The following is a 27,479-nucleotide window of genomic DNA, read 5'->3' as shown; positions in this document are numbered from 1 at the left end:
CACCCGGCAGGAATGTTCTTGAGAAAGAGGACAGCATCTACTTTCTGTGGGACTGCTCTACATGTTCTTTTCAGTGTATATTTGTTTCTGAAAACACATTCAGAATGAAGACTTCACAGAGGTCAAAGGTAGTCTATCTGAAGTAGTTGATTTAAATACATTTTCTTTTTTAGATCTTTAAATTTTATATGTATGAGTATTTTGTCTGCACATGGGTCTGGTGCTCATAAAAGTCAGAAGACAGCTTCAGATTTCCTGGAACTGGAGTTATAGACAGTTGTGGGTCCACCATCTTGGTGCTGGAACAGCTGAGCCATCTCTCCAGCCCCTGAAGGGCAGGTATTTTGTCTTTGATAGGTTATTTCATCTTATTTATCATTTATAAAATAGTAGTTTGTGGGGCTGGAGAGATGGCTCTCCAGTTAAGAGCATTTGTTGCTCTTGCAGAGGACCTGGGTTTAGTTCCCAGCACTGTATGAAGAGCTCTGACACTAATTCTATCCTCCATGCGACAGAAAAAGAGTAGAGGAGCTGGGCAGTGGTGGCTCATGCCTTTAATCCCAGCACTTGGGAGGCAGAGGCAGGTGGATTTCTGAGTTCGAGGCCAGCCTAATCTACAGAGTGAGTTCTAGGACAGCCAGAGAAACCCTGTCTTGAAAAAGCAAACAAAACAAAAAATAATAGAGGAATCTGTGTGTGTGTGTGTGTGTGTGTGTGTCTGTCTGTCTGTCTGTCTGTCTGTCTATAGTTCGCCAGCCATGAGTTCAGCTGTGGCTTTAAAATCTTCAGAAATGGGTTGTGGGTTTAGCTCAGTGGTAGAACATTTGCCTAGTATATGTGAGGGAGGCACTAGGTTTAATCCCCAGTTACTTGAACCTCCACCCATTCTGAGGAAAAAAATAGGTATCTGTACTGAATATAGATAAAGGTTCTTTGTCATTCTCTCTGTAACACAGAAGTAACCATTGTATTGTATTAGTTTTAGAGTATCTTTTTTTTTTTTTTTTTTTTTTTTTTTTTTTTTTTTTTAAGTTTTTCGAGACAGGGTTTCTCTGTATAGTCCTGGCTATCCTGGAACTCACTCTGTAGACCAGGCTGACTTTCGAACTCAGAAATCCGCCTGCCTCTGCCTCCCAAGTGCTGGGATTAAAGGTGTGCGCCACCACTACCCGGCAGGTTTAAAGTATCTTAAATGGCAAATGCCATGCCATTTAAATAGTGACTTTGGGATCCTTATATATGTAGTTTCTATGGGAGATATCCCACAGCCACTGTGGCATAAGTTTATAATTTCAGCACTCTGGAGGTAGAGACGAGCATTGGAAGGAAGTCCAAGTTCTTCCTTGGTTACATAGTAAGTTCAAGACTACCTTGGGCTACACAAGACTGTCGTGTGTGTGTGTGTGTGTGTGTGTGTGTGTGTGTGTGTGTGTGTGTACATATATATATGTATATACATACATACATATAAAAATACATTGCCAAAAGTAACATTTATTTTGTATAAGAATTCAGATAATGCTGGGTGGTAGTGGTGGTACACACCTTTAATCCCAGCACTTGGGAGGCAGAGGATTTCTGAGTTTGAGGCCAGCCTGGTCTACAGAATGAGTTCCAGGACAGCCAGGCCTATACAGAGAACCCCTGTCTCGGAAAACAAAAACAAAAAAACAAACAAACAACAAAGGAAAAACCCCCAAAACAAGACAAAAAATCCTCATAAGATTATATTTATAACTCACTTCTAGTTTTAAAATGCTGTACACTTGTTATTTTGCTGTCCTCTTTACAACGTCTTTATATATATATTTTTGTTTATGTGCACATTGTGTTCTTGGGAGGGCAGAGAATAACCCTATAGAATAACCTGTAGATGGTTCTTTCCTTTCACCATGTGGGCTCTAGGGATTGAGCCTAGGTTCTTGGTATCAAGTGTCTTTACCTATTGAGCCATCTTGTTGGTTCTTGCTTCTTTAAATAGACCTTTGTGAAGAAAAAAATAGAGAACAGTGGCCAGAGGTGGTGGTGCATGTTTGTGATCCTAGCTCTTGGAAGCAGGGGCCGGAGGATCACTTAAACTTAAAGGCCAGCCTGGTTCTTCTATATTGCAAGTTCTATATTGCAAGCTGCAGGCCAGCCATGACTACATACAGACTGTTTCATACAAACACACTCCAAAAAAGAGAAAAGAAAGAACAACAAATTGAAAACTATAATGCTGAGGACTGGAGAGATGGCTCAGCGGTTAAGAGCACTGACTGCTCTTTCAAACGTCCTGAGTTCAAATCCCAGCAACCACATCGTGGCTCACAACAACCATTTGTAACGAGATGACATCCTCTTCTGGAGTTTCTGAGGACAGCTACAGTGTGCTTAATTAAATATAATAAATAAATAAATCTTTAAAAAAAAAGAAAACTATAATCCTTGAATTTTTTAATACACTTATTTATTTATTTTGATTTGATACAGGGTCTCTGTATAGCCTTGGCTATCCTGGAACTCACTCTGTAGACAAGGCTGCTCTCAAACTCAGATTGGCCTATCTCTGCCTCTTCAGTGTGATATTGAAGGTGTGTGCCTCCACTACCTGGCATAAATTTAGGATTATAGGCCATTACCTTGTTTGTTAACAGGACAGGATTTTACACCATAGCCCAGTCTGGCCTATAACTCTCTGTGTAGCCCAGGCTGCCATCAAACTCATGGCAAGCTTCCTATCTCAGCCTCTGTAGCCCTGGGTATACATGCTCACTTTTGATCACTCTTAATCTATGCAGCGTTAGTGGACTCAATGACTTTTCTTTATTTTCCTCAGTGGCTAGGACTGAATGTATTTGTTATGATAGCTATGATTTATGTATATTGTGACTACTGAAGGCTCCAAGCTTAAAGACCGTTCTTGTTTGTGTGTTTGTTTGTTTTTTAACCGTACATGTCTGGATTTGAAATGCTCACAACAGAAACATTCCAAGTGTAGAACAGATATAGCTCTAATGGGATTCCATGTGGTGATGCTTCTCTTTTCTCTACAGACTCAGTACTCTTTTAAGCGGGTGTTTGGCACTCAGACCACCCAGAAGGAACTTTTTGATGTTGTAGCAAATCCCTTGGTAGATGACCTCATCCATGGCAAGAATGGTATGATTCTTGGAGTTTAATTGAATTCCCTGTTTGTTCTTGTGTTAAAACTTTTTAATATTTACATATTTGGCTTGACATTGAATTCAGATTTAACTCATTAGAGTGATGCCCTTTTTTGGGTTTGTTAATTTTAGTGTTTTGGTTTTTTTTTTTCTTATAAGAACATTTAATTGGGGTTGGCTTACAGGTTCAGAGGTTCAGTCTATTATCATCAAGGCAGAACATGGCAGTATGCATTCAGGCATGGCGCAGGAGGAGCTGAGAGCTCTACATCTTCATCTGAAGGCTATTATCAGAATACTGTAATTTTAGTGTTTTCAATACAATGAAATGTTCTGTGGGACTTTAAGACTATAACTCATTGTTACTTGCTATGCTGTAGGTCTTTTATTTACATATGGCGTGACGGGAAGTGGAAAAACCTACACAATGACAGGGTCTCCAGGATCCGGAGGCCTGCTTCCTCGTTGTTTGAATATGATCTTTAACAGCATAGGGTCATTTCAAGCAAAACGTTATGTAAGTACAATTTCTGCGGGTTGTGACTGTTACTATAGACACAGGCCTGAGGCATCTGCGGATGCAGTGATGCTGAGAAAGGGCAAAGACATTGGAGCTACTTGACTCTTACATAGACTCAGATGTGGTGGGCATAGTGGCTGTATGCCTGTGTGCCTGTGGTGGCAGCACTTGGGTGGTATAAACAAGAGGATCAGGAGCTGCAGGCCAGCGAGTCTCCTGCCCTTTCCCCAGTTGTAAATGTTAAAGTGCTTCCTGTTTTCAAATGTTTCTGTTTTGTAAGCAAAGTTCTTATTTTCAAGTCTCTCTTGCCTGTCTCTTAGGTGTTTAAGTCTAATGATAGGAACAGTATGGAGATTCAGTGTGAAGTCGATGCCTTGTTAGAACGGCAGAAAAGAGAAGCCTTGCCCATTCCAAAGACTCCTTCTAGCAAGTGAGTAACTTCATTGTGACCCAGGGGTGGATGGATCTGTCCTACAGTCTCTGTATGTCTGGAGAAGGTAAATATGAATTACAAAAGTTGGTCTTAAGCTGACTTTTGTGAGGGCAGGGTTGAGGCATGTTCAGGATACTCCTGTGTTGTGAATCTTGAAGGCTTAGGGTGTCCTTGACCCACCTTGAATCTGAATAACGTTGCTTTATGATTTCAGCTTTTCGTGACAGAACATTTGTTAGACTTTGCCTTCACTCTGGTACTGTCTCAGGTTCCTATTGCTGGGATCAAATACCTAGAACAAAGAAAGCAGCTTGGGGAAGAAAGGATTTATTTCATCTTACACTTCCAAGTAATAGTCTACCACTGAGAGAAGTCAGGGCAGGAACTCGAGGCAGGAGCTGCTGCACAAGCCATGGAGGGTGCTGTTTTCTGGTTTGCTCCCATGGCTTGCTCATCTTACTTTCTAATACAACCCAGGACCATGTGCCCAGGGTTGGTACTACACACATCAATCATTAATCAAGAAAATGCTAGACAGAGTTGCCTGTTGGCCTGTTTTATAGAGGTAGGTGTTTTCTCCAATTGAGAGCCCCCTTTCCCAAAGATTCCAGCTTTTGTCAAGCTGACATAGACCCATCCAACACAGCCATCATCCACTTTTTATTCTAACTCATAGTGGGTAAATTTTGAAGTTGGGGCTCTGTTTTCTTGTTGTAGGCGACAAGCAGATCCTGAGTTCACAGATATGATAAATGTACAAGAATTCTGCAAAGCAGAAGAAGTTGATGAAGACAGTGTCTATGGAGTGTTTGTCTCTTACATTGAAATCTATAATAATTACATATATGATCTATTGGAAGAAGTGCAGTTTGATCCCATAAAGCCCAAGTAAGTACTGAAGAGAGTCTTCAGTTAACTTAGAAAAATACTCCCAGCAAGCCATGGTTTCTTGTATAAATGGCCATAATGCTTGCATTTGTTTTCAGGGTGCAGAGAAATAATAATCATGTAGTCATGTTCAATGAATACTTCTCTTTTTCTCTTCTTCCTTCTTTCCTTTCTTTTTTTCTTTTCTTTCTTTTTCTTTCTTCCTTCCTTCTTCCCTCCCTTACTCACTCCCTCCCTTTCTTTCTTTCTTTCTTTCTTTCTTTCTTTCTTTCTTTCTTTCTTTCTTTCTTTCTTTCTTTCTTTCTTTCTTTCTTTCTGCTGTTGTTTTGTTCATTTTGGTTTTCATTCATTTATTTATTATATGTAAGTACGCTGTAGCTGTCTTCAGACACTGCAGAAGAAGGCGTCAGATCTCATTACAATGGTTGTGAGCCACCATGTGATTGCTGAAATTTGGACTCAGAACCTTTGGAAAAGCAGTCAGTGCTCTTAACTGCTGAGCCATCTCTCCAGCCCTGTTCATTTTGTTTTAAGACAGTTTTTCTATGTAGCCCTGCCTGTCCTGGAACTCAGAGATCTACCTGCCTTTGCCTCCTGAGTGCTAGGATTAAAGGCGTGCACCACCACTGCCCGGTGACAAATTGAGATTTGTTTGTTTTTTTTTTTTTTTTTTTTTCTGAGACAGGGTTTCTCTGAGTACCCTTGGCTGTCCTGGAACTCACTCTGTAGATCAGGCTGGCCTTGAACTCAGAAATCTGCCTGCTTCTGCCTCCTAAGTGCTGGGATTAAAGGCGTGTGCCACTACCACCCGGAAAAATCTCAGTTTTATAGGTAATATTGGGGCACCTCTCAACACCTTGACAGTGCTGGGAGTTTGTGGCCTTTTTGGCTGTCTGTTTCTTGGTGATCTCTGTGGAACTGATGCTTGTCTGAACAAGTAATTCTTAGCTCATCCATTGCCCATTAGTGTAAAGCCATATTGCACTATCATTCCTCCAGAGGTAAATGCTACTCCTTAGGGATCCTTGGGTCTTACCTTGCAGAATCTGAAGACCAATTACCATGTAGTTTTACAGAAATGTGCCTCTCTTTGTTCCAGAGCCGACACACAAATCTTGTGTCAAATGACTAGTACACTGTGAGTGGTTTTATTCTTTAGCTAAAAGCTGGTCTTGCGTGCTGTGTTTACTGCAGCCAGTTAAAACGTAAATAGTTTGAAGCCCTTTGTCTTACATATAGCACTTGTGTATATGTATAAATGGACATTACTGTGGAAACAGCTGGATTTAGAAACCATTAGGCTGGAAACTGACCGATGTCCACTAATGTCAGTGTGTTCACTAATACGAAAAGTACATGGACTCTAGTTGAGGCTACACTTGATAAAGGAATTACTGTGGCTCTTACTGAGTTGCATTTCCGAAAGGATGTCATATCATTCCAAACCCCTGAGTTACTAAGGACTAGTAAGATGAACATAAAGCTGCTAGGTGAATTGAATCTGGAGGTCTTTGGCTTTGCTCAGCCGGTGTCAGGGGAGAGCTGTTTTGTTTTGAGGCAGTGTTGCCGGGTTGCAGACTGGCCTCCACTTACATGGGACCCTTCCACTGAGCCTCTCAGAGCTGGGTTAGCAGTGCACAACACCAAGCCCAGCTGCAGATGGAAACTGTACAAAGGGGCCTTCATTCTGGAGCTACCTGTCTGTCTTTGCTTTTGGAATGTGGAAATTAAGAAATACCTGGGTTAAGTTATAGAGAGAAACGAAGAGAATACCGTCTTAGAGGCAATTCTTTTTAAATTACTTTCCCATTTTAACAAATATTTTCCTGCTTTTTAAACTGTCCTTTGTTTCAACTCCAGTTTTGTGTGTACCTGTTATACCTAAACTTTTGTAATGTAATTCATTGCTACCATTTTAACTTTAAAAAAAAATTGCTCTCATATGTACATGAGGCTAGCCTTTTTTTTTTTTTTTTTTTTTTTTTTTTGAGACAGGGTTTCTCTGTATAGCTCTGGCTGTCCTGGAACTCACTCTGTAGACTAGGCTGGCCTCGAACTCAGAAGTCCACCTGCCTCTGCCTCCCAAGTGCTGGGATTAAGGGTGTGTCCCACTGTGCCCAGCACTACTGATTTTTTTTTTTTAAAGATTTTTTTTTTTTTAAATTTATTTTATGTATGCAAGTACACTGTTGTTCTCTTCAGCCATACCAGAAAGGGCACCAGATTCCATTATAGGTGTTTGTAAGCTACCATGTGGTTGCTGGGAATTGAACTCAGGACCTCTGGAAGAGCAGTCAGTGCTCTTAACCGCTGAGCCATTTCTCTAGCCCCACTACCAATTATTTTTATGTCTCTTAAGTTTGCAGTTTGTTTGGCTTGTTTGTTCTAAGTAATGTTGTCTTAGCTGATATTGTCTTGGTTTATTTAGTCATGCAAAGGAAACAAGAGTACCTTCCTGGGGTATCTTCTGTGTGCACTGATTGTGGATTTAATGTGAGGAAGGTGTTAGCTCTCCTTTTCTGAGGAGTTACAGCAGTGAGGGAATCTCACACGTAAAGGGTTTTAACTTTGCCTCATCATCACCGTCACTAGTCTAGACTGAAATGCTGTTGGAAGATGGCTACTGTAAAGCGATAATGTCTGCCTTATTCCTTCGGTAGGTGGAACGGCTGCAGTACACCTATGAGGAACACAGAGTCTGTGTATGTGATGTTGACTCTTAAGACAAAGGGTGCAGTTAACACTAGTGGGGGGCATGTGTGGCATGTTTGTAAGTAGTTTGCTTTTCCTTGGTAGTGGGCAGGCTGCTACCCTCTAACCCTCTTTGTTGATTCTTAGTGGTGGTGGCTGGTAAGTGTTTCCACCCTTACCATTCACAAAACTTAGTATGGGGCTACTGAGGGGCAGGTAAAGGTGCTTGCTGCTAACCTGACACCCTGAGCTCCTTCCCTGGAACCCACATGGTAGAAGGAGAGAACGGACTTGTAAGTTGTCCTCTGACCTCTACAGATCTGAGCCAAGACAGATAAAATTAATTAAAACAAAGCAGCAGAGCACTGGCTGCTTTTCCCCAGGGGCCTGTGTTTGATCCTCAGCACAACATGGTGGCTCACAACCATCTTTAACTTCAGTTCCAGGGGATCCGATGCTCTCTTCTAGTTTCTGTGGGTGCCAGGCCCATATGTGGTGGCATTTCTTTGGGGGTCTTATGTAAATTTACATCCATTAAAGAATGGATGTCTTAGGAGCATGCTTGTTCTGTCTGACCATGCAGTGCCTCTGTCATTATATCCAGGAAGGCCCTCACTGGGTGTCAGCACTACCCTCATGGACTATCCAGCTTTTAGAACCAAGAGCTAAACTTAAGGGAAACTGGGGGTGTGCTCAGTGCTCCAGGACTTGGCTAGCTTGCATATGAGGCTCTGGGTTTTGTTAGCAGGCTGAGGAGCAAGGGGATATTGTATTGCTTGGCACTTAACCTTATTCTTAAAGGAGTGCAGTTGTATCTCATTCAGGAAACTAAGCCGTCTTTCTTTCCCACAGACTCCCACAATCTAAAACACTCCGAGAAGATAAGAACCACAATATGTATGTTGCAGGATGTACAGAAGTAGAAGTGAAATCTACTGAGGAGGCTTTTGAAATTTTCTGGAGAGGTTAGAAACAACTAGAATTTGAAAAATATGAACTGATGGTTTCCACCCTCAGAGTTGTTGCTATGATTTAACAGAAATCCTTCTGTATAGTAAATGGCTGAGTTCAGGTATAATCAATGGCTTCTCTGTCATCATAGGTCAGAAAAAGAGACGTATCGCTAACACTCATTTGAATAGAGAGTCCAGTCGTTCACATAGCGTGTTCAGCATTAAACTTGTCCAGGCTCCCCTGGATGCTGATGGAGACAATGTCTTACAGGTAATATTTTAGTTTTTAGAAGATGACCTAAATTAGGGGTTGCCATGGTGATGAATATTGCTGTAGAGTTAACAGCTATACAGTTGATGACTTTCAGGTGGAACATGCGTGGCACATGTTTTGCCTTGGTATGAGAGCGTCTGCAAAGCTTTAAAGCTCTGCAAGAGTATGTGCTGCATTGTTTTAGGTGTTGCTTGCCTTGTGAGACTGTCTCGTACTGAGGCTAGGATGATTCTAAACATTTTTTTTGTGTGTGTGTTTTCTCTTCTGCGATTATAATGTAATTACATAATTTCTCCCTTCCCTTTCCTCTCCCCAAACCTTCTCCTATACTCTTCCTTGCTGCTTTTCAAATCCATGTCCTCTTGTTTCTGTTTTGGTTATTTCTCACTATATATAGATCAAGGTGGCCCCAGCTTCCTAACAGCCAGAATTAAAGGCACATGCCATCATCCCTGGCTTTTGCTTTTAACAACAGAATCTCACTGTGAAGCTTGGAGCTCAGAGATTTCCTGCCTCAGCCTCCCCTGCTAGGACTGAAGTCTTGCTTCACAGGTCATAATTTGAACTGGCCATATCGAGGCTGGTGGGAGAGTGGTTTTTGCCTGTTTCAGCTGTCCAGCCTGACTGTAAGGGAGCCTTCTCATAAGATCGTGAGAATTAAGGGAAGCAGTGTGAAGTTGCTTTCAACTGCTTGGCTTAGTCAGTTAATAAATGTTAGTCAGAAAATGGCCACAAACAAGTCTTCCCCACACCTGATTTCCTATGAATGACTCTTTTTGGTGCTAGGAATGTGAATTTTTGCTGACAACCTAATACCATTTAGTAGATGCCTCTTAATTTTTATTTCTTTTTTAAAGCTTTATTTTTATATGATGTGTATGAATGTTTTGCCTGAATGTATGTTTGTGTACCACATGTGTGTGTCTTGTGCCTATGGAGGCCAGAAGAAGGGATCAAATCCCCTTGACCTGGAGTTACAGATGGCTCTAAGCTGCCAAGTGGGTGCTGAGATCTGTACCTAGAGCCTCTGCAAGAGCAGCCAGTGCTCTTAACCATTGAACATCTGTCTGCCCTGAATTTCATTTCAGTTTTGTTTTGTTTTGGTTTGGTTTTGGTTTTTTGAGACAGGCTTTCTCTGTATAGCCCTGGCTGTCCTGGAACTCCTCTGTAGATCAGGCTGGCCTCAAACTCAGAAATCCGCCTGCTTCTGCCTCCCAAGTGCTGGGACTAAAGGCGTGCGCCACCACTGCCCGGCTTGACTTTCATTTCTTTATATAAGTTAAGAGTACTGTGAAATTGTTAAGTTAATGTGGTATTTTCTTGGGGCGGACTCTTATTTTGTTTTTGTTATGTGTGTGTTGCTGAATACAAAGTTTAGAACTCCCAGTGCTAGAATATAAATAATAGTTGTTATAGCAGAATGGCACAGAGTCTTTGTTCTCAAGAAGTTATCTTATATCTGTTCTGAGGACAACCAGGTAGACCAGTACTCAGTCATGAGCTTCTAGCAAACTCTCCCTGTGTCACACATCCTTTGTGGCTCTGGGCATTTGAATTCTGCGCATGCACTGCCCATTAAGACTTAATACCATGTTAACTGGATCTTTTTGTTGTTGTTTTGGGATTTTTGTTTTTACTTTTTTGAGACAGGATTTCTTTGTGAAGCCCTAGCTTTCCTGGAACTCACTGTGTGGACTAAGCTGGCCTGGAATTCACAAGAGATCTGCCTCCTAAGTATTGGGATTGAGGGTGTAATGCAGGTATAATGCAGGTGTAAGGGTATAATTTAGCTTAGATTGTTGATTTTCTCCCTCTTAGGAAAAAGAGCAAATTACTATAAGCCAGCTGTCTCTGGTAGATCTTGCTGGAAGTGAAAGAACCAACCGTACTAAAGCAGAAGGGAACAGACTGCGTGAAGCTGGTGAGTGGAGTGCTGTACTTACAGCTAGAACTTTCAACAACTGGGAACATCAGTTTGTATTTATCAAATGGGTGGTTTCTGCTTAATCAGTGCAATAACATTAACTATTAAACTTAGTCTTTTAATCTACTTTTTAAAGAAGTTAACATTTTGTGTTCATGCATGCCTCAGGGTATGCATAAAGTTCAAAAGATAACATGACAGAGTTCTCGCCTTTGTGGGTCCTGAGACTCAGTTCTTCAGCCTTGACAGCAAGCACTTCTGTTGGCTCAGCCACCTTGCCAGCCCACCTAAGTTAACTTGCTTGGTGTTTTTGTTTGTTTGTTTTTGTTTTTTGTTTTTTGTTGGTTTGTTTGTTGTTTGGTGGTTTTTTTGTTGTTGTTTTTTGTTTTGTTTTGTTTTTTTGGTAGTCCAGACTAGCTGTTGGTCTTCCTGCCTCAATCCTTCTAAGTACTGGGATTTCAGGTGTGTATCATCATATCTAGCTAAATGGTAGCCATGATGGATTAGGAGGTCTCAGTGTTCCAAGATAAACAGTTCTTTAGCACTTGGGAGTACAACTGCGATCTGAGATCTCAGAGTTGTGGTTAGTATACTAGTCTTATCTTGGCTTAGAAATCCAAGTGAGAGCTGGGTGGTGGTGCACGCCTTTAATCCCAGCACTTAGGAGGCAGAGGCAGGCGGATTTCTGAGTTCGAGGCCAGCCTGGTCTACAGAGTGAGTTCCAGGACAGCCAGGGCTATACAGAGAAACCCTGTCTTGAAAAAAAAAACAACAACAACAACAACAAAAAAAAAAGAAATCCAAGTGAGATAGGTCAGAAAAAAGAAAGTATGATGACAAAGAAATCCTGTTGAGATGCAGAAGGACAAATTTTTGCTGGTTCCTAAGACACTTGACTGTTAGAAACATGTTCCTTCTGAGTGTAGGAGGGACTTCTGTCCCTTTCCAACTGTAGTCTGAAATGGTCTCTTGGGATGTAGTTGGCCTCCCATGTATGGGGTGCCTGAGTTTAAGTCTCCGGCACCACCACCCCTAGAAAAGAAAAGAAGAAAGCCAAGTAAATGAGTTTGTCTATGACAGAATTTAGGGTTTGGAAGAAGCTGTTACTTTTCTATTGCTGTGAAGAGACACCTTGGTCACGGCAACTTGTAAAAGAAAGCTCTTAGTTGGGGGTTTGCTTACAGTTTCAGAGGGTGAATCGGTGACCATCATGGCAAGAAGAAAGGCAACAAGTAGGCATGGTACTGGAGCAGTAGCTGAGAGGTTACTGTGGAGTAGCTGTGGATCAGATGATCCACAACCATGAGGCAGAGGGGGTGGTGGGGAGGGAGAGACAGAGACAGACTGGGAATGCCTGTACTTTTGGAACTTTTTTTAAGCCCACTTCCAGTAAAACACATCCACCAATCAGGCTCTACCTCTTTTTTTTTTTTTTTAAAGATTTTATTTTATTTATTTTATGTGTATGAATACACTGTAGCTGTACAGATGACCGTGAGCCATCATGTGTGTGGCTGCTGGGAATTGAACTCAGGACCTCTCCCAGCCCTGCGTGCTCTGGTCCCGCTTGCTCTGGCCCTGCTTGCTCCGGGTGTAATACATTATAGCTGTCTTCAGCCGCACCAGAAGAGGGTGTCAGATCTCATTAGGATAGTTATGAGCCACCATGTAGTTGTGGGATCCGAACTCAGGACCTTCGGAAGACCAGTCAGTGCTCTTCTCTTACCCGCTGAGCCATCTCGCCAACCCAGGCTCTACCTCTTAAACCTTCCCCAATAGTTCTTTTAACTGGAGACCAAGCAGTCAAACATGAGCTCATGGTGGCCACTCTCATTCAAATCACCATAGAATTAAGTGTCATATTTTATTCCCAAGCTAGAGAGATGGCTCAGCAATTAAGAGCAGTTGTTGCATCAGGTATGGTGGTAGACACCTTTAATCCCTGCACCTGGGAGGCAGAGGCAGGTAGGTCAACGTGGTCTACAAAGCAAGTTCCAGGACAGACAGGACTTGTTAAACACAGAACCCTATCTTGAAAAACCAGAAAGAAAAAGAGAGAAAGAGAAAGGAAAGGAAGGAAGGATGGAAGGAAGGAAGGAAGGAAGACCTGGGTTTACTTTGTGCCATCCACATGACAGCTCACAACTATCACAACTATGCATAACTCTAGTTCTAGGGCATCTGATGTCCTCACTGACTTTTGTGAGCACCAAACACACATATAATATATTTACATACATACAGACAAAAACACTCAAACCTTTGAATAGAATTCAAATAAAAATGGAGATCTTTCTCTCTTCCCTTCTCCCTCTCCCTCTTTCTCTCTCTTTCAAAAGAGCAATATTGTGGGGCTAAAACACTAACTGCTTTTCTAGAGAACCAGGGTTCAAATCCTAGCACCTACATAGCAGCTCACAAGTGTCTGTAATTCCAGTTCCAGGGGATCCAACATCCTCAGACTTGCCATACATGTAGGTGAAACCCCGATGTACATAAAATAAAAATATAGAGTAATATTGCATTTGGAGAGTTTTATGTTGAAGCTATCCAGAATTATTAATACTCTTGAAAGTATACTGGGATCCTGCATGGATAACTCTTGAACTTGAGCATGAAATTCTAGCAGTTAAATGAAGTAGAGGGTTTACAGGCACACAGACTCATTAGCTCCTGTCTTGCTTCCTCTCAGGAAACATTAATCAATCATTGATGACACTAAGAACCTGCATGGAAGTCCTAAGAGAGAACCAGACGTATGGAACTAACAAGGTACACAGCAGCTTTCCCCAACCTCCTTGTGGTTTAATCTGTGTCTTTTAACTAATATGCTTAGCTTTTGGATGCTTTTATAGATGGTTCCATATCGAGATTCAAAGCTAACCCATCTGTTCAAGAACTACTTTGATGGGGAGGGAAAGGTCCGGATGATCGTGTGCGTGAATCCAAAGGCTGAAGACTATGAAGAAAGCTTGGTAATTTAAGTGTATTTGTCCTATACAGTTCAGTTTCTCTAGGGAAAATAGCTACTTGGATGTGAAAAATGGCATTCTGCACATTTTGTAGATTTATACAGGGTCAGTGAATATGCAGAATATGAATATGCCATCCATAAAGAAGGATAGGTAGGCTTGCTTTTACAGACTCTGTTTTGTATTTTCAGCAAGTCATGAGATTTGCTGAAGTAACTCAAGAAGTGGAAGTAGCGAGACCAGTGGACAGGGTGATATGTGGCCTGACACCAGGGAGACGGTACAGGAACCTGCCTCGGGGAGGCCCGGTTGGAGATGGTATGATTTGTGTTATGTCATTGTTCATTTGCTTGTCTTTTTATTTGCTTGTCTTTCTGTAACTTAAAAAAAAAAAATCTTCTTAAGGACCAAATGCAAGAAACTTTGAACTGAAATATAAGGTTTCTTTTGTTATATGTTTTACCTAATTTTTGAAAAATTCTGTACCTAAAGCAGAGCATAGGGAAGCATATCTATAACTCTAGCACAAAGTAAGCTAAAGTAGTAGTAGTAATAATAATAATAGTAATAATAATATAATAATAAATAAATAAATAAAATTCTGTGGTTACTAGCTCGTGGGCTATGCTCATAGCATCAGACTTGCCTAATTTCTTTCATAATTTTTAAATTCAATAACAGAACCTTTGGTGACTGAAGTGATTCTACAGAGCTTCCCACCACTGCCCCCGTGCAAGCTTTTGGATATCAATGATGAGGAAACCCTTCCAAAACTGATCGACACTTTGGAGAAACGGCATCGCCTACGACAACTAATGACTGAGGAGCTTAACAAACAATGTAAGGGCAGAGCAGCTCACAGCTGCTATGACTTTGGAGGTGGAAACAGGTCTTAGTGACTCCATCTGTCGAGATGCCTCTCAAGAAGACTTGATTCTTGGCTTTGCTGTGGTCTTGGGGTGTTGTTTAATTAAACGGCAAGGTTTTGTTTTCCTTGCCAGCTCTACTTTACTTTTAAAGAATGTAAAAAGAAAAGTGGGTGCCTCCCCACCTTTTTTTAATAGTGATGGATACAAGATGGTATTTATAGTTTTTCCCTGTTGTAATTAATTTATAACTTGCAATTGTGCCTCAAGATGGTGTACGGAAAGTGAAATAATGTTTGAAGGTTTGTGGAACAATTGAACAGTCAGGCCATGGAAATGGCTGTCTCCGTGAATGGCCATGGTATGCCAGGGTCTTCTGCTAGGTCCAGCTGATCTCAAATACAGGATTTTTTTCTTTTTGTAATCAAGCTTTATGGTAAGTGTTAGGAGGGGTTACAGAAGACTTCCATGAACATTTCCTATAGGTTCAAGAATCAAACTTCTAATTTCTTTCCAAACTGTTCTCTTTTTTTTTTATTTTTTGGTATTGAACCCAGGCCTTATGCATATACAAAGCAGACAAGTGCAGGCAGTTGCATTCCTAGCCTTCTCTTGTGTGAATGCCACAGAGGGATTTGCTGAAGTGTCTGCCAATGAAAGCTGCTTTTGTTGGTTTTATCTTGTACCTTAGTAACAACAGAGTCTGTATGCTTTGTTTCAGGTGTAGCTTTCAAAGCCCTATTAAAAGAATTTGACAATTCTTTATCAAATAAAGAAAACTACATTCAGGAAAAACTAAATGAAAAAGAAAAATTGATCTCCGGACAGAAATCAGAAATAGAACGACTGGAGAAGAAAAACAAAACTTTGGAGTACAAGGTTTGTGGTCATATTTCCTCCTGTGTGCTAGCTTTTCAGCAGTGCTCTCAGAACAGCTCATGTGCCTGTAACTGCTCCGAGGGGACTTCAGGGAGGGAGAGACTGCCATCTTTGAATCTTAGGACTGGAGCTTAGCTTGAAGGGGGGCTGGTTGAGTAACTTCTCCTTTCTGGTTGGAATAGAACTGAGAATCCAGGTGAGATAGAGGGCAAATGTTTTTTGTGTGCAGTGTGCATGGGTGTGTGTGTTTCCACAAGTTTGTTTTTGTGAGCAATTTAAGGGCTATTTATTCTACAGTTAGGTGAAATGTTTGCACACCAGATGCTAAGCACAGTGGTCTCCTTTGCAGATTGAGATTTTGGAGAAAACAACTACGATCTATGAAGAAGATAAGCGCAATCTGCAGCAGGAGCTTGAAAGCCAGAATCAGAAGCTTCAGCGGCAGTTTTCTGACAAGCGCAGATTAGAAGCCAGGTTGCAAGGCATGGTGACAGAAACGTCGATGAAGTGGCAGAAGGAATGTGTGAGTGTTGTTTTTAGGTTAAATATTTTGCATTTCTGTGCTTGTTGCAGAGTTTTGGTGGTATCTACTGATCTCTGGAAGTAGAAAACTGTCATTTTCAAGCAATAAAGTGGATGATATGGTATGACTAAAGTAGACTGTAATTTGTTTTTGCTCCCTGTAGGAGCGTCGGGTGGCAGCCACCCAGCTAGAGATGCAGAATAAACTCTGGGTCAAAGATGAAAAGCTCAAACAGCTGAAGGCCATTGTGACTGAACCCAAACCTGAGAAGCCAGAGAGACCTTCCCGGGAGCGGGACCGGGAGAAAATCATTCAGAGATCTGTCTCTCCTTCACCTGTACCTGTGAGTGTTTGCAGCTGTGTCTAGATTAGTGCTAGAGAAAATTGGTTCCGATTAGAGGAATGTTTCTCCATGAGAATTGTTTTGTTTCATGTTATATTTTTTAAGCTTCTACTTTTAAAACTTAGCACAAATGGACCAGTCATGGTGGCACATGCCTTAAATCCCAGCATTTGGGAGGCCAAGGCATGCAGACCTCTGGGATCTGAGGCCAGCCTGGTTTACACAGTGTTCTGAACTAACCAGGGGCACCTTCAGAGACCCTGTCTCAAAACAAAAAAAAACTTATTACAAAAAAAATTAATGACTGCAAGTAGTTTCTTACAATGTTGAAACATCGTGTAGTAAAATTGTAGAAAAGTAATATTGTTTCTCAGTTTTTCAGTCTTATTCATTAATCTTTCTCCAATTTTTCTAGCTTCCTAGTAACAATATTGCTCAGATTACCAACGGCCAGCAACTCATGAGCCAGCCACAGCTACACAGACGCTCTAACTCTTGCAGCAGCATTTCTGTAGCTTCCTGTATCTCGGAGTGGGAGCAGAAACTATCTCCATTCAGCACACCTGTCAATGTCACCTCCCTTGCAAGGCATAGGCAGCAGGAGCCAGGACAAAGTAAAACGTGTATCGTGTCAGACAGAAGGCGAGGGATGTACTGGACTGAAGGCAGGGAGATGGTCCCCACATTCAGCAGTGAGATAGGCGTAGAAGAGGACCATTGCCGCAGGGTTAGTGCCAGCGTTCTTTAAAGCGTTGTAGTGATAGACTTCCTCTCCTCTGCTCTTTGTAACTTGATTCCAGAAGTTCAATGGAAAGATGGGTGGGCTCCAAAATGAAGAAGCTCTGACTTTTCTTCTGACAGCCTCCCTGAAATCAGGCTACGATGTGAGAAAGCAGAAGCATGTGCCTGTGAGCTCCGAATGCCAGCCAGCATGGTTCACCTAGAGTAGAATGCTTGCATAACCAAGGGGCTTTGCACAGAATCAAAGAACATGAGGGTCTTATTTCCTCCCTCCCTCTCATTTCTATTTCTCCTCTTTTTTCTTGTTGCTGGAGATTAAACCTAGAGCCTCAGCATGCTAAGTAATTGTTCTGTCAATGAACCATAATTTTCCCCAAACCAATCTCTCTCTCTCTCTCTCTGTCTCTCTTTCTCTCTCTCTTTTTCTTCCTTTCATTTTGAATACCCTTCCCAAATTGATTTTTTTTTACCTTGCTGTTTTTGAAAAATTTTTTTTCACTTAAAATTTTTCCTCAGTGGGTTAGATGTTTCTCCTGCCTATATCATTGGCAGATTCACTGTTATTTTATGCAGGTCTTCTCTCTTCTGATGCATTCTAAAGTATGTCATAGATGCTGTGACACTCTACACAAAGAAACAAAACATTTTCTTAGGTAAACATAGGCTTTACCACATTGATAGAAGTCAGCATCCCCTGAGTAGATGGCCTCCCACTGTCCTGCCTGCCCAGTGACGGCCTTAGCTTGCTGCTATCTAGATGCATGCACTGCATGTGGCAATCACAAATCTTTACTATAAAATTTGCTTCCACCTTGTTGATTTTTGTGACTTGAACTGCTTGAAACTACTGACAGCTTTCACATCCTGAAAATTTTTATCTTAATGCCTTACAAGGGCTCTGCCTCATGCAAGGGTACTTCAAGGAACCCAGTTTATATTTCTTCAGTACTAAGATAATTTTTTCTTTGAACTTGAATAAATCATCACACAAATACTGTAATTATATATTTAATAAAATCTTAGCTGTTCTTTTAAAATTGTTCTAAGTAAAATAGTCTTGCATGTAAATACTTGCTTAAGATCTTAGCTGATTTAGAATTTCAATAAATGCCCTGCAGTCGGATTACTAATGATGGTGACCAACCAGTCCCAGAGTTCTTAGACGCAGCAGACCAAAGTCTCAAGTTCTTACTTAGCAGATTTTATTTTGAGCCTTTTAGGGAGCAAATTATGGTGCATGGTCTCTGTGATCAACTCTAGTAAATCCTCCTTTTTTGAGAATGTCAGACTCACCTGGCCAGCAGTATAGAAATGCCCGGTTTGGGCTATGAGACAGGAGGATGTACTAGAGACATAGACTTTAACTTCTTTCTCAAAATTCAAAACTCTTTAGAAGTGCAGCAGAAAAGTGTCCACAAGGTTAGTATCTCTGTGTCCATTTTCATTGGTCAGAAGTTATCAGGCAAACTAAGTTTAACATTTTGGTGAGGAAAGAGTTTCAAAATACTTGTCATGACTGCTAATAGATTCTTTGTAGTCTGTCCCTTTTCCAAAGTTTGCTTTGAATGTAATATGCTGTAAATGTGTTTGAGGAAGCTCTTCCGTCAAGTGCTAGATCTTAAGAGCTAGGTTTTCTTATCCAACTTCAATCAGACTATTTTCAGAATGAGGTTTTCTGCCCACACGGAAGCTCAGTGTCCTAATGTCGAGTTGTGACTGTTGTAGGGTGTCCTTAGAGCTGTCCTGAGCTGTTTTCCTCTAACTGTGCAGCTGAATCAGAATCCTCATGTGGCTAGGTGGCAAGGACTGTGCCTGCAGACTCTTCATGTACTTTCAGTTTTATAAATAGGAGATGCTCACAGTTGCTCACACTACTATATCATATACATGCAATATAGTTTTTTAAAAGTTGAATGTGCTGTTTAACTTGGTACACATGGCATTTGACTGGAAAACAGGTAGTTTTTATTATATGATACAAGCTGATTTCATAGTATAGTCTTTGATTCTTGGAGCTTTTAAGGAACGTTTGGAGAAAAAAATTGCTGGTATATTTGCAGCTTTTGTGGAAATATGTTTTGCAATATAAAATTCTTTACTTCAAGTGCTCAGAAGTACTTACTCTGTTGAGGCATGATACATATGAAGTACCAGTACACTTGTGTTCTTCAGGATTTTCCTACACCACAGCTTCAACAGCTTGCACTTTGATTTGTCTGTATATGAGAATGTTTTCTATTTAGATGTCTCAGGCATACTTTAGTGTTATATTGATCCTGCTGATACTTTTAACATACCTGCTATTTATTACTTCACAAAGCAGCCATAATAATTGGTTTTTGATCAAGAATGTGAAATGGATTATTTGTCCTGAGCTAGCCATAAGAAGGAAGCCCCAGAGCCTTTGTTGCAATGGAAGCTCCCAAACAGACTGTCTCCTCTTCACACTGTTGTCTAAAGAGGCCTGTTGGTTGTTGACTAAGAAGAGAATGTTGAATGATATTCATGTTTAGTGTGGACTGGTTTGATTTCTCTGAACTTGCATTGTAAACTGCTGCACTTCTAACGGAACCTCAAAGTAATTCTGGGTTGTGCTTGTTTCCCAATTCCTCTTTCAACCTGATCAGAACACACCAATTCCTGTACGACACAGAAGGTCCCGCTCTGCAGGGAGCAGATGGGTAGATCATAAGCCTGCTTCTAATGTGCAAACTGAAACAGTCATGCAGCCACATGTCCCTCACGCCATCACAGTGTCTGTTGCAAATGAAAAGGCGCTAGCTAAGTGTGAGAAGTACATGCTGACCCACCAGGAACTAGCCTCCGATGGGGAGATTCAGACTAAAGTAATTAAGGTAAAATCAAGTCTTCACAAAAGAAGACCACTAAAAACCACTTGCCCTGCTCTCCCTTGACCAGATCTAAAACATAAATGGGTGCTGGGTGGAACTTTGGTTTTAGCAGAAAATGAATAATTGCAATGAATAATAATCTCTGAGACCAGATCTGCTTAAGTATTCTTAGGCTCTTGAGTTTCTTTTCTTTTTTCTTTTTTTTTTAAACTTATTTACTATTTTATGTGTTTTACCTGCATATGTGTGTGTGTGTGTGTGTGTGTGGTTTCAAAAGTAAACCCAGAACTATATTGACAATCTGCTTGAACCCTAGCACTTGGGAGACTCAGGCAGGCAGGCGGGTCATCAGTTTGTGGCCATGCTGGAGCACATAGTCATCTTTAAAAACCAGCAATAAAAAGGAGACCTAAAGAGCTATCTCCTACTTAGCTGTCATTTTAGGATAAAATGTTTGCATCAAAACTTGGAGGATCTCAGTTAACAGTCTCATAAATATATAAACAAATGAACTGAAGGTGTTACTCAGTACTAAGCTACCCAAAGACCTTTCTTGGAAAGAAGAGCCTTTCCTGCTTTTCTTTTTGACCATATAGCCAGTGGAAAAAGTCAGGACTGTAAGATAAAGACAGTGACGGGTGGGAGTCATTGCAGGTCGTGCTAGGACAACAGCAATGAAATATGGGCTCTGTTACTGACCCTTGTTGCAGTTTAGGTTTTAAAGTTATAGGTGCAATAAAATATTTTCCCCACAGCTATAGGAATGTTTCTGATTATATGTGGTGACCATCTTGTTAATGAGAGATGGACTAAAGTTTCTGAAGCATTTGATCAGTAAATTCAGCAGCTCAAGGGTCTTTTAGGTATATGGATAAGAATCTTGGATCAGTTTCAGATAGGTGTGCCTATCATTTGGATGTATCAAGTGTAACTGACTTTTTTTTTTCTTTCTTGGATTTAGGGTGATGTTTATAAGACGAGAGGTGGTGGACAATCGGTTCAGTTTACTGATATTGAGACTTTAAAACAAGAATCACCAACTGGGTGAGTGTTGGTCACAAATATATCTCTAAAGGGCTGTTTCTTAGCCTCTTGTTCTTAGGAACTGAATATCCTGTGAGGTTTATCATTACTTCTCTGCAGGGGTGTAGGTGGTTTCCCCCTTCTAATGTTTTTCATTCTCAGATGCAAAAGTGATTGTTGCACCATGTTTCCCCTTTTTCAGTAGTCGGAAACGAAGATCGTCCACACTAGCACCTGCCCAACCAGATGGTACAGAGTCTGAATGGACCGATGTAGAAACAAGGGTAGGGGGAAAATTAAATACTTGCTTGCTAAAATTAGCTGCATAGTGCTGTAGCACTTAATGCTCTTTGAAGATGCTGAGGCAAACCACATAGCACCCATGTAGCCTGGAGGCCCGTAACTAACATGCTGGTAGGGCACTTGCATATCTTTAGGTCTGCTCTTTACTAAAGGTCTGTGTGTGTGTGTGTGTGTGTGTGTGTGTGTGTGTGTGTGTGTGTGTGTGTGTGTGTGTGTGTGTGTGTGTGTGTGTGTGTGTGTGTGTGTGTGTGTGTAGGGGATGGGAGCAGGGTAGGACGGGATATTGCTCTAGACTATGTGACTCACAGCAGATGGACTAACCCACAGCAGCGCCCAGTGCTCCCTGTGATGACTCCTTCTGAGGAAAGGCTCCTAGGGGGAGTAGAGCCCTTCTACCAGCTTCTTCAGGTCTACCCTTTCTCCTTCCTTATCTAAAATGGAAATAGACCTGGATAATCTTCCAGGCCCTTCTTGCTCGTGCTGCCAGTGCAGAAATGAATCGTAAGTGTGGTTTCTAGTGGTTTAACCTTAGGTGTCTTCGCTGAACTAGAGCAGTTTTGGATTTCATCGCAGTAGAGCCCATCTAAATGGACGTATGCTTCTGGATCATGGAAGCTGACCTTTCCTCTCCTGTCACTCTCCTCTAGTGCTCTGTTGCTGTTGAAATGAGAGCAGGATCTCAGCTGGGACCCGGATATCAGCACCACGCCCAACCCAAGTGAGCACTGTGGACAGCCTTGCTGTGTCCTCCCTCTCCCAGGCTTTTGACCACCACTCCTGGCCCAGCTTTCCCTCACTCTGACTTTTCCTGGGCCCTACTGACAGTGCCAAGTCTCCAGAGTAAGAGCTGTCAGAGTTGCTGGAGGAGATGTCAGCAGATCAGCAGCTCTTGCTCACACTGAGGCATTTCTAAATCTTTTTGAGGCTGAGCTGAGAGCACCTGGAAAGAGAGGAAGTGGGGGCTGTCTTTCTCTTAAATATGACAAGGTATATAATACACAAAACATGTTGAATGCTAGCTCTCTGCTGGAATCATAGACAAGGCTTGGCTCTCTGCAAGATAAATCAGACTCTAGGAGTGACAGCATTGCGTGTATCACTCTTACCTAATGGATCTCATGAGTTTGTATAGAGGTACACATGTTCTTTTTGTTATTGTTGTTTTGGTTTTTTGAGACAGGGTTTCTCTGTGTAACAGCCCTAGCTATCCTGGAACTCAAACCAGGCTATAGACCAGGCTGGCCTCAGTCTTACAGATTTGTCTGCCTCTGCCTCCTCAGTGCTGAGATTAAAGGTGTGTGACACTACTGCCCAGCCAGGGGTTATGTGTTCTAAAGATAGGTGAAGCTGAATGCCAGAATTTGTATTGAAGGAAGCACACCATTTGCTCTTCTGTTAAAACCACACCAGGGAGCCAGCCTATTCTTTTTCCATATTCCATAAAACCAATATTTACACATCTTTCTCTAAATTTTAATCGGGTTAATTCCTTTGGAAATTAGGAAGATGGCTTTAGTAGGCTCAGAACAGGGGGAGCCACCTCCTGTTGTATTCTATAAGCTACTTGTTTGCTCCAAGGATTTAAATTTTCTTCTGATAAGAGGAATTCACACAATGTTTCTAAAGAATCATTTTCCAGACTATGTTGAGAAGCGCAGAACTAAATGTTGGTTTTGTGTTTTAGGCGCAAGAAACCTTGAACTGACAGCCCTGGCACTGGAAGACTGTTTTTTCTCGTGTTGGTGATGTATCCAAAGCTGTGCCAGATGCAGTGTCTGAGACATCTTGCAGAAGAATGTATCTAGATCACGTTGCCTTTTTTATTGTGACTTTTCCAACTGTTTTGAATATTTTCTAAGGTTTTATAAAAAAAAACAAATGCTGCTATTGATTAGCTGCAAAAAAAATGCACTTTAGACATATTTAACAATTAAGACTTTCAAAATAAAGATGGCGACTGGCCAATGGTAAAACCATATTAGGAAGGTATTTAGAGTTTTATATGTATATATTCACTTTCTGACCTTTATATATGCCAAGACAACTGAAATAAAAAAGCACTAAGAAGCGCAAAGTTGTGTGGTGGCCATTCACTCGGCATGCTCCCAAACACCTACAGTGTTCTGTTTTTCTGGTACTCAGTATTTGTGGGCTACAAGAAAAGAGATCCCTGGCCAGGCAGTGGTGGCGCACGCCTTTAATCCCAGCACTTGGGAGGCAGAGGCAGGCAGATTTCTGAGTTCAAGGCCAGCCTGGTCTACAGAGTGAGTTCCAGGACAGCCAGGGCTACACAGAGAAACCCTGTCTGGAAAAACCAAAAAAAAACAAAAGAGAGAGAGATCCCTGGAGAAGAGAGAAAGAAGCATGGCTGTGAATGATTGTTGCCTTTATGGGGTATGAAACAGGCTCATGGACCCCAAGGTTGGCTTATAAGAGCCAAGGCTGATGTCAGAAGTGCCATGTGTTTGTCTTTACACATTAGCTTTGCTGGACATTTCTTAGCTCCTAATTTTGGTTGGCAACATTAATGGGAATTAAAGTGCTCAAAGTCAAAGCCTTAGAAGGAGCTGGGGGCTTAGCAGGATTTCTTTTCAGTTCTGAGATGGCACACATTGACTAACACATTTCAAGGTGACTGCAGGATGTACTATGATGTTCTTCCTGTCCCCTCAAGAGTGTAGTTCTCACCAGGCGGTGGTGGCCCATGCCTTTAATCTCAGCACTTGGGAGGCAGAGGCAGGTGGATTTCTGAGCTCGAGCCTGGCCTGGTCTACAGAGTGAGTTCCAGGACAGCCAGGGCTACACAGAGAAACCCTGTCTCGAAAAACCAAAAAAAAAAAAAAAAAGTGTAGTTCTCCTTATACTGCAGAGAACAGACTTGCACTTTCTCCCTTGTGCACATACACTCGAGGGCTGAGGGTGGAGACCATGACTAGAAATGCTGCTTGTAGGCTGTGTGCACACCCAGTTTTAACTGGGTTTTTACACATTTGTTCTTTTGCCAGCTTACCATTCTCACTAGAAGCTTTTCAATCTGCTCCTTGTGTGTACTGATAAATATGATAGAGGATCTCACTGATTTAATGACTATTTCCAGATTGGAAGACATGGGTTTGGTTTCTCAGAATACAAGAGTCCTTGCAATAAAACTACTATGTAAGATTTTGGGTGTGTGGGACTTCACATATCCTTTGCAACTTGAAAATTGGGATCTCCCTGCCCAAGTGTTTTCTATTTTATGGCTCCTTTATCTGTGATGGTACGGATTGATTCCAGAGCCTCAGTGTGCAGAGTGGTTCTACCACCAGAGCCATGCCCGTTCTTTGGTAGAACTTTGTTTTGAAGCACCCATTCTACTCTCCTTGGATCTCTACTGATATCAAGTTCTCAGTAGCATGAGGATGTGCCTATGGGCTCTAGCCTGCAAATCTGTTTGCATTGCCAATGATACCTACTCCCAGGTCTGGTGGTATAAGCCTGTAATCCTAGCACACACAGCAGGCTGAGACAAGGATTACCACAAAATCAAGGACAGCCTGGACCAGCTTGGATTGTATAGTAAGGTCATGTCTTAAAGTTTAAAGGGGTCTGAGATGTAGCTGAGTAGAGTGCATAGGGTATACCACACCCTCGAGTTGATCCCTAGCACTGTATGACCTGGATAGTGCACATTTAAAATCAATCGCATATAGGGGAAGGAAGATCTAATATTCCAGGTTATCCTCAGCTACATTGCAAGTTTAAGGTCAGCTGAGGTACATGACACCCTGTCAGGTTTGTGTGTGTGTGTCTGTGTGTGTGAAGACTGGAGGCCATGTCAAATTCCACTGAGATCATGAATAAAATTTTGATTGGAACTATTATTTGGAGAAAATTATCTATTTTAGGCTCTTATCTGTGAAAACTACATTGCTCTACTTAGGTTCCTCTTGATAACTTTTTTATAGCTTCTTTGTGGTGCTGAGGTTAGAATTTTATTAACTTCAAAGAAGCCACTTGGCAGGGCAATGGTGAAGCACACCTTAATCCCAGCACTTGGGAAGCAGAGGCAGGCGGATTTCTGAGTTCGAGGCCAGCCTGGTCTATAGAGTGAGTTCCAGGACAGCCAAAGCTATACAGAGAAACCCTGTCTAAAAAAAAGAAAAAGAAAAAGAAACCACTTAGTCTAGTTAGTTGCAAGTTTCTAGCACCAAGGTCACCTCTACACAAGCTGCCCATGAGCTGCACCCTAACTTGAGGGGTGTTTTTAGTTTTTAAGTTAATTGTGTATACGAGCACTTGGGGATTCTATTGCTGTGACAAAGCACCATGAACTAAAACAGAGGCAAAGGAAAATGTTCTATTGATACTTGCTTTAGATGTCTGCTCTTCTAGTTTTCTAGGGGGTCTATACAATTAGTTGCCGGAAACTAATTGTAACTAATTTAAACACAGAAAGTGTCCTTCCTTCTGTGGGTTTTTCCTCACCATACCTCTCGTGACGCTTTAAAAAAGTGTTTACTTTTACGTGTACTGGAGCGTGTATGCTGATGTCTGCCAGGATCTGGAACTGGATTTCCAGGCACTTTTGGGGGTGTGGGAACCGAACCTGAATGCGGCAAGATGGCTTAACTCCCACCCCTCTGTGCTTTCTCAATGAAATGAATTAGAGTTTAACCTCGATAGGCTGCATTTGATTTGCATTTCCGGGCCCTCGTGGTATTTACTAGCGTCATCACAGACTCAGTTATTCCAGCGCGCACGCCAGAGAGAAGGGTGGGGGGAGGTCTAGGAGCTGGGTGAGTCCACTACGTGACCGACAGGGCTTGAAGCGGATAGCGTCTTTTCAGTGTACCCAAGCCGTGGGAACGCTCCTGTCAGTTTAAGCCGGGGACCGGACCAGTACGTCTTCCCCAGATAATTACCTCTTTAGCCTGCCAAACTCTAATGCCGAGCACTTGTAATATTCGCAAGCCCCAAAGGCCGATCGCACCGGAAGTCGAACGTGCAAATCCGGAACTACGTTCTGCAGACACCGCCTTTTCCCGGGTTTGACCCCCGCCCCTTCCGCACCGAATCGGGCATCGATTGGTCGGCGCGGCCCCATAAGAGGCTGCGCGCAGGCGTATAGGATCCTTTCCTCAGCTGCCGCCAAGGTGCTCGGTTCTTCCGAGGAGGCTAAGGCCGCGTTGGGGTGAGGCCCTCACTTCATCCGGCGACTAGCACCGTGCCGGCAGTCCACAACATGGCTTCTGTCTCCGAGCTCGCCTGCATCTACTCCGCCCTCATCCTGCACGACGACGAGGTGACGGTCACGGTAAGTCCGGGGGTAACCCCGAGGCGGCCACGTGTTTCTGCGGCGGGCACCCTGCTCCGCCCGGATCGGGTATTCGGTGACTTGGAGACCTTTGGGGCGCATGCGCTCTGTCCTCGCCGTGCAGTCCAACGTGAGACACATGAATGGCGGTCCCGAGCGCGCTTGTTAGGCCAAGTGTTTAGAGCGGGTTGTTTTACCTCTTGAGTTCTAAACCTAGAACTCAGGTCTTCCGGAGTACTGGACAATCCCAGTAGCTGCTGAGCCATCAAACCTGGCCGTTGTCTTTATAAGGTTGACCTTAGCCCAAATACGGAACGTAATTATGTATAAGTGACTTTCTGTGACTTAGTTTCAATCGCATACTGATCGTTCTGGTTGGCGTTTATGTTCCAGGAGGATAAGATCAATGCCCTCATTAAAGCAGCGGGTGTCAATGTTGAACCTTTCTGGCCTGGCTTGTTTGCAAAGGTAGGTTTTGGGTTAGACTTGCTAATGTACGATTTCCACCGCCATTCTTGAGTTTTTTTATCAAACAAGAACCCTAGTTTGTACTTAACTGGTGTGACTTTTATGTGGGCTCCTAGTCCACGGTTTGAAAAATGAGTTTGGTTGCCTCTTAAGTTTGGGCATTTCAAATTTCAGTCAAATTTGGGCAAGTGAGATTCTTGCAAAGTGGATAGCTATATTCTATTTATACAAATAGCTTTATTTCTGGCAAGTGGGATCAACCAACTGGTGGGGCTGGCTTCAAGGAATTTAAAAAGTTTAAAACCATGTTCATCACTCGCTTCTTTGGGTTATTTAGAACAGTTTTCCCATCTCTGGGGAGGAAATTCCTTTTTTTTTTTTTTT

General features: G+C 42.1%; 2 protein-coding genes and 1 long non-coding RNA gene across 6 annotated transcripts in view; 2 read left to right on the top strand and 1 right to left on the bottom strand.

Moving 5' to 3' along the window:
- Kif23 (kinesin family member 23) overlaps window positions 1–23,405 on the top strand; it is a 31,428-nt gene extending 8,023 nt beyond the window's left edge. Inside the window, exons 4-24 of one of the 4 annotated variants that reach the window (XM_031346309.1) lie at window positions 3,036–3,141; window positions 3,527–3,663; window positions 3,987–4,096; window positions 4,817–4,987; window positions 7,648–7,689; window positions 8,531–8,643; window positions 8,781–8,902; window positions 10,724–10,826; window positions 13,522–13,601; window positions 13,685–13,804; window positions 13,993–14,119; window positions 14,483–14,641; window positions 15,389–15,546; window positions 15,896–16,069; window positions 16,233–16,412; window positions 16,828–17,139; window positions 19,781–20,008; window positions 20,967–21,049; window positions 21,231–21,312; window positions 21,979–22,049; window positions 23,016–23,405. In XM_031346309.1, the coding sequence (XP_031202169.1) occupies window positions 3,036–3,141; window positions 3,527–3,663; window positions 3,987–4,096; window positions 4,817–4,987; window positions 7,648–7,689; window positions 8,531–8,643; window positions 8,781–8,902; window positions 10,724–10,826; window positions 13,522–13,601; window positions 13,685–13,804; window positions 13,993–14,119; window positions 14,483–14,641; window positions 15,389–15,546; window positions 15,896–16,069; window positions 16,233–16,412; window positions 16,828–17,139; window positions 19,781–20,008; window positions 20,967–21,049; window positions 21,231–21,312; window positions 21,979–22,049; window positions 23,016–23,031 (2,694 nt within the window). In that variant the 3' untranslated portion in view covers window positions 23,032–23,405. The remainder of the gene's footprint in view (window positions 1–3,035; window positions 3,142–3,526; window positions 3,664–3,986; window positions 4,097–4,816; window positions 4,988–7,647; window positions 7,690–8,530; window positions 8,644–8,780; window positions 8,903–10,723; window positions 10,827–13,521; window positions 13,602–13,684; window positions 13,805–13,992; window positions 14,120–14,482; window positions 14,642–15,388; window positions 15,547–15,895; window positions 16,070–16,232; window positions 16,413–16,827; window positions 17,140–19,780; window positions 20,009–20,966; window positions 21,050–21,230; window positions 21,313–21,978; window positions 22,050–23,015) is intronic. The other 3 variants (XM_031346310.1, XM_031346313.1, XM_031346311.1) reach the window with 3 other exon arrangements.
- LOC116073945 lies at window positions 11,659–26,346 on the bottom strand. The gene is made up of 2 exons (XR_004111974.1): window positions 26,236–26,346; window positions 11,659–11,861 (listed from the first exon to the last, which is right to left on the bottom strand). It is a non-coding gene; the product is annotated as an uncharacterized LOC116073945 (long non-coding RNA).
- An 80-nt stretch (window positions 26,347–26,426) lies between these two features.
- Rplp1 (ribosomal protein lateral stalk subunit P1) overlaps window positions 26,427–27,479 on the top strand; it is a 1,464-nt gene continuing 411 nt past the window's right edge. The window contains exons 1-2 of the mRNA XM_031346316.1: window positions 26,427–26,627; window positions 27,021–27,095. Coding sequence (XP_031202176.1) covers window positions 26,556–26,627; window positions 27,021–27,095 — 147 coding nt within the window. The 5' untranslated portion in view covers window positions 26,427–26,555. The remainder of the gene's footprint in view (window positions 26,628–27,020; window positions 27,096–27,479) is intronic.

Source organism: Mastomys coucha, unplaced genomic scaffold (assembly GCF_008632895.1).
Source record: "Mastomys coucha isolate ucsf_1 unplaced genomic scaffold, UCSF_Mcou_1 pScaffold23, whole genome shotgun sequence".
NCBI classification, from domain to species: domain Eukaryota; kingdom Metazoa; phylum Chordata; class Mammalia; order Rodentia; family Muridae; genus Mastomys; species Mastomys coucha.
The sequence above is the reverse complement of the archived record's forward strand: the minus strand, read 5'-3'. Positions and strand labels throughout refer to the sequence as shown.